The 6,000-nt window shown below is 40.3% G+C and overlaps 1 protein-coding gene across 6 annotated transcripts in view; it reads right to left on the reverse strand.

Annotated features, from left to right (window-relative positions):
- Positions 1-5,644, reverse strand: part of Kif6 (kinesin family member 6) — a 319,165-nt gene extending 313,521 nt beyond the window's left edge. For 3 of the 6 annotated variants that reach the window (XM_087184482.1, XM_021259876.2, XM_021259873.2), the window contains exons 1-2: positions 5,426-5,633; positions 1,525-1,634 (exon numbers count right to left, since the gene is read on the reverse strand). In XM_087184482.1, coding sequence (XP_087040608.1) covers positions 1,525-1,634; positions 5,426-5,521 — 206 coding nt within the window. In that variant the 5' untranslated portion in view covers positions 5,522-5,633. Of the gene's footprint in view, positions 1-1,524; positions 1,635-5,425 lie in introns of all 6 variants that reach the window. The other 3 variants (XM_087184483.1, XM_021259875.2, XM_021259874.2) reach the window with 1 other exon arrangement.
- Positions 5,645-6,000: the final 356 nt, after the last annotated feature.

Genomic DNA, 6,000 nt, shown 5'->3' on the forward strand with positions numbered 1-6,000 from the left:
AGTCCCAGCCATTAAGATATGTAGCATGCTTACATCAGTGCGAGAACACCCTTCAGAAAAAGTACACCATGTATTACAAGGTAACTCCTCAAAGGACACAATGAGAGTCGACAGGAAGTCACAAAGTCAAGGTAAGGACCACCTTGCTATGCAACCACGGATTAGCAGCTCCTGCCTGTACTTAGAAAAGGAGGCAAAATAAGAGGAGGTGGATGTGGAAGGAGAGAGATGTGAGAGGCAAGAGGAAGAATTATGCAGACCAAAGAGAATTCTTTATGAGATTAAAAAAAAATAAGAGCAAATAAAAATTTGGAAAAGAAGAGGGGGCTAGAGATATAGCTTAGTGGTAGATCATATGCTTAGCATTTGTGAGCCTCTGAGTTCAATCCCTGGCACCACACACACATACACATACACACAAAGAAAGTAAAAAACAGGGCCCAAACCATAAAATGTCTGGAATGGTTTTATCTAGAGGGACAGGGGTAGTCTCAAAATAGGGTCTTCATAAAATGGTCTAGAGAGAGATGTAAGTCAGCAACTAGGATTTCTCCAGTTGGGCCCAGAAATCTACCCCCACATTTCCAGCCAGATATCACAGATGCATTTAACTTGGGCTCAAACTTTATCAGAAATCACAAGTGGGATTAAAAGAAATGGTTTCATCTGAAACTGGAGAACAAAGGCCGTGTGAAATAGCCATAATCCTCAAAGTTGCAAGGCCTGGCTACCAGAAGAGTATTCAAATCAAAGACACTGATGACGACCCACAGTGCCTATTTGATTTTTTTTTTCCCTCAAACCCTGGTGAGCATGGCCCAAGAGAGAGAAAATGCGCCCATAAATACGAGAAGAGATGGAAATTGAAATGTTCTAGTTACTGTGTTTTTAAAAAGTAAAAAAGAAACAGGTGAAATTAATCACAGTAGTATCTTTTAATTCAATATATTTGAAAATTTATTACAATATATAATATAAAAATTTGAGATATTGTACATTCTTTTTTTCATAGGTCTTCAAAAGGCCTTCATATATCTTATACTCTATAGTACATCTCACTTCAGGCTAGATGCATTTCAAGTGCTCAAGAGCCGCATGGGGCTCATGACTGTTACACTGGACAGCACATGCTTCCAGGGTACCTAAGTGCAGGTAAGATCTGCATGTCATTTACACTACAAAGAAAGCTCATCTAAACAGGTCGCAGATTGTACTTTAAGGTCTTTACTAAAGTTTCATCATGGACTGGAACCTCCTGTAAATACTAAACCACAGCAGGCTGAGTAAGAAAAGGATAGCACTACATAAACACAGGTAGCAAAGAAAGGCTGGGACCTCAGACATAGCCATATACTCTATTTCAACCTTGAGCATATCAGTGAACTTGAGTTCTATTTACTAGTCAAGACAGCTGTACTACTTTCTCCACAAGACACTGGGCTCAGGATTTCACGGTGGATATTAATGCAGGGCAGGAGTTAGTTCACTAATGAAACAAATGCAGGAGGAGAGTGATAAACTTACTTAAATCTGTAGCTTTCTCGCTTATTATTCACAAATCCATCTGCCAAATCACGTGGTAAGATAATTTCCAAGCTAGGTGTTAATTTTTCATCTTCATCTATAGAATAAATCTGCAAATACAAGGACAATAAATGAATGCACCATGGTAAAATTACAGGTTAAACTATGACCATGTTATTATGACTTGCATTGTAATGGTACAAAAATTGTAGTCATACCTTGGTACTTGCTTTGAAATTTGTCAAATTTGGTACTCAACCCATTTGACAGGTATTGGTCCTTTATTTGGTACTTGATGCTTTCAGTCAAAAAATTTGAGTACCAAGGTATCACCGTAGTTTTAAGATAAAATGTCATAATACAGTACAATTTAGATAATTTTCCTCTTTGAATTACATGTGGATGCAAATATTTGGAAGTGAACAAAAGGAAAAAATGCTACATCAAAGTTCAGATCATCAGGCCGGAGATTTAGCTCAGTGGTTCCGGCGCCTGCCTCACAAGTGCAAGGTCCCAAGTTCGATCCCTGGTACCAAAAAAAAAAAAAACGTTCAGATCATCTTTGAATGACTTAATATTCAAAGCTGAGCATATGAATGTTTCTGAGGTTGTGACTGAAAACTAATAGTCCTGAAAGCAACATATTGTCTCAGTATTGCTTTCATGTTGTGTATCAAGAAATTAACATTTCCCTTCAACCAATAAATATCTCTGGGCATTTCCAAACTGCTACACACCAAGATACAAATGGTTCTGAGCCTTCTTAGAGAGCTCACAAGAATGCTCAAATTTCAATTATGTTCAAAGAAGCCCAAATTTCCATGAAATATATTCAGGCATTTGATAAGATATGTAATTTCAAAAGATACATGTAGTTTATGTCTTTGATGTCATTTCTTTTCTGGTACTGGAGATCGAACTCGGGACCTGGTGCTTGTGAGGCAGGCACATGCCACTGAGCTAAATCCTCGGCCCTTTGATGTCCTTTTTAACCTTGTCATCCCAGCCCAGCTATTAACTGGCAAGTGACCTGGGAGAAATCACTTAGCCCCTCTAAGCTGATAGGGAAATGGAGGAGGTGTTGATCAGAGCCCTTACATCTGCAACATTCTCTGATTCTCTTCTTGGTTACCTACTCTTCTTTTTGTTGACCAGAAAACAAGCCTAAGATTTGAGGTCTGAATGCCGAGCACAATTTACCAGCTGTGTGACCAGCCACCACTTTCAGAATCCAGGTTCTTTACATATAAAATGAAGAAAACAGAATTGCCTTCCTTACAGGGGATCTAATGGTGTAATGGAAGTATTTTGTAATGTACCATAAAAAGTTAGTCATTAGATTTTGAAGGTTTTTTTAAAAAGACTTTCTTGTCTTTCACCAAGATATAAAATTCTAACAGGCAATACTTCCTGTTTAAGACCCATTTAGAAGCTTGATTATAGGGAAAAAGTCATACTCCTACGCAAGTAAAATCCTACCTAAATCTCCAGAAAGTATTAATAATTTCCTAAGCAGATTTTTATTGAAACCTCATATTTAAAATGTGAAGACTTCAGGTTAAAAAGTCATTTTGAAAAATAAAATTATTGGTAGAAAATGATGACATCAAGTTCAAGGCTTTCTGGCTAAGTTTTCTCAAGAGAGATTTTAAAAGTATATCCTACAGGGCACTACATTAAAAAAGTTTAATAGTTTAGACAGGTGAACGAAAGGAGTGTGTAAGACATGAAACACAGGAGTGAGGAGTGGCATACATTTAAAAAATAATGTGTCTCTCTGTGCTCAGCAGACACAGGAGAATTGACTGGAGTGGGAACAACGGCCCCTACTAACTCTGTTTAAGCTATTCTGAGGCATTAAGAAAATTCCTTAGGGTCAAAAATTTTAATATATTAGCTTTCTACCCATAGTCATAAAAATATTTATTATCTGAGATAGGACAGCTATTTTTTAGAAGACAGACACATGCAAGGGTGGATATGAAATGTTTTGAGATGTACAAAGCTCTGCACAAGAGAAAAGCATTGCCATTGTTAAAACTATCAGACAGATTCATACCATGCATCTTCTTTAATGATCTATAAATTATTATTTAATTTCTAATGCCTTAAGAAATAAGTCTTTGAGTCACTCTGTTTAATACTACAGACAGCATTTGCAATTAGAGAAACAACCATACAGTCTTTTGGGGGACAAGATATGGTGCTAATTTGTGGGGTTTCTAAGGGAGGGCAGGGAAATGCTAACTTGATATTTATTCCTATTCCCTTCTTTTTGTGTATATGGCATCATGTTACATCTCAGAATCTGACGTCATAAAAAAACCTAAAAACATTTTTGGGGGGGAATCAATCCACTCTGCAGACAACTAAAGAAATGTAAAAAGAGGCACATTAAAATATCCAAACACTGCCTTTTAAGAAAAGAGAACATTCAATATTAAATCTAAGGCTCTCCATCAACTCCCCAGCCCAACATCTCTTTCCCATAGCTGAGCATCTGCTTCTAACTGCCAGAATCTGTGTAAACTCAACATTTTAGGCTAAGAATCTGGGACTTAAATACTGCATAAATATACTTTTTACATGCACTTTAAAAAATCTTTGTGTAGGTAATTGCAACAGGAAATAAAATGAGAAGACACCCATGATTCTTTTTATACTACTTCATTCCTTTTTTAAAAGCCAATTTTTTTTGGAGTTGTCTCATGTATCCTCTCCTAAATGTGTATTATGGAAAAAAGAACCGATGGTGATGATAAAGACATTATATTCTTTTAAATACATAAATTACATGAGGCAAATGCTAAATTCTGAGACCCTAGGATGTTACACACATACATACTCACAACACAGATATGAGCTAGACAGCAAACATTATTAATACACCTATTCAAAGTACTCACAAATCTGACCCAAACTGTCCTTGCCTAAATTCATACCTGGAAGTAAAAAAAATTTTTTTTTTTGCCTGAAAGGGGAATAGCTTTGTAATAAAAAAATTCTTAATTAAAATCACAGCTCTGGTACTCACCAACTAGGTGACATTATTTAACCTGCGACTCAGTTTTCCTCATTTGTAAAATGAGTAAAAGGACATCCACCTTGCAAGATTCTTGTGAGAAACAGATGGTGCTGACAAAACATCTGTCAAGTAGCAAGTATGCAAGTCATAGGAAGAAGGCTCCCTTCACAAGAGAGAGGACAAAGTTCTAATACATTAAGAAGCACACAGAGCATCTGCTAAGGGCATGGAGGACGTCTTAACATTCTCTGTAATCCTCTCAAGTTAGCACAGTAGAGGAAGCACCTGGGAAATACTCATTAATGTTTTCTGAGTGAGGTTTATAGTCTTTGTGCCAGGATGCACGAATACCTATCTACAACGACTGTACCTCATGGATCACGTTTATATTGGCGAGTGACTGTATAGTTGGGCAAGAAATTCCTGATGGTTCACTGCATGCAAACGACTGCATGTGTGTCAGCTTTGTGTATCTGTGTCTGCCTAAGTATGCATCACTTCAGACATAAGCATGTATCTCCTTGCTTGCACATGTTTTGGCCAACTGTGAAAATATACATGGCGGGGGGCGGGTAGCAGATTTCCAGAAAGGTGCAGTAAGTGCCAATGCGTAGTAGAGGCGCAGTCTGTGCGTGTGTGCGAACAGGAGCGAGCGCGCGCGCGCACACACACACACACGAGAGCGCCCCGGGTGAACACGTGTGCTTTGTGCAGGGCTGTGCAGCGTGGGACTGGGCAGGGCTCTGTAGGTCGCTTCCCTCACAGGGTGGTACCGCATCTAGGGCAGCGTGTGAGGGATTCCAGGACTTCGCTGCGCTGTCGCAGGCTCCCCACCCCCGCCCCTCGAGCCCACCCACCCGCGCCCCGAGGCCCCACCTCGCCGGTGCCCAGCTGCTCAGCGCATACCCCTTGTTGGTGCTTCCGGGAAGGGGGCTTTAACCTCGCGAAAATCTGGATAGTCTCCTTCACCATCTCCTCCCCTGCTCTGACTGACCCTTGGCCTCTCGCTCAGGCCTGGCTTCCAAAACTTCTTATTCCCACCACCCTCTGCGACCCGCAGCCTTAGCAACAGTAACTAGGGATACTACCCGAAGAGCACAGCGGCAGTCGCGATCCCGCCTCCTCTCCCTAATTGGTCGCAGACGAGGAAGGGCGAGCCAAAGAGAGCAGCTGAGGGGCGGGGTTGGGGAAAAATGAGAGAGCATGCGTGTGGGCAGGACCCTGGGGCAGAGGTTAGAGGGGCGAAAATCAGCGCCGTACGTATCTCGCCAAGGTTCATTAACCCATTCTTTGGGCCTTCACCTCCTTTTAGTACTGAAACCATTTTGTCTTTTTATCATTCATCTATTGAAAAAATAGTGCTTCATCTGTGACACGCTGTATTCTGGCTGAGAATCCTGGGCTGAGTAAAATTGCCCTGGTCTGCTTGGAGATCAGGATCTAGGAAGCAG

The sequence above is a fragment of the Heterocephalus glaber genome, unplaced genomic scaffold (assembly GCF_053883595.1).
Source record: "Heterocephalus glaber isolate CG9 unplaced genomic scaffold, H.glaber_assembly_v1.0 deba00001497, whole genome shotgun sequence".
NCBI classification, from domain to species: Eukaryota; Metazoa; Chordata; class Mammalia; order Rodentia; family Bathyergidae; genus Heterocephalus; species Heterocephalus glaber.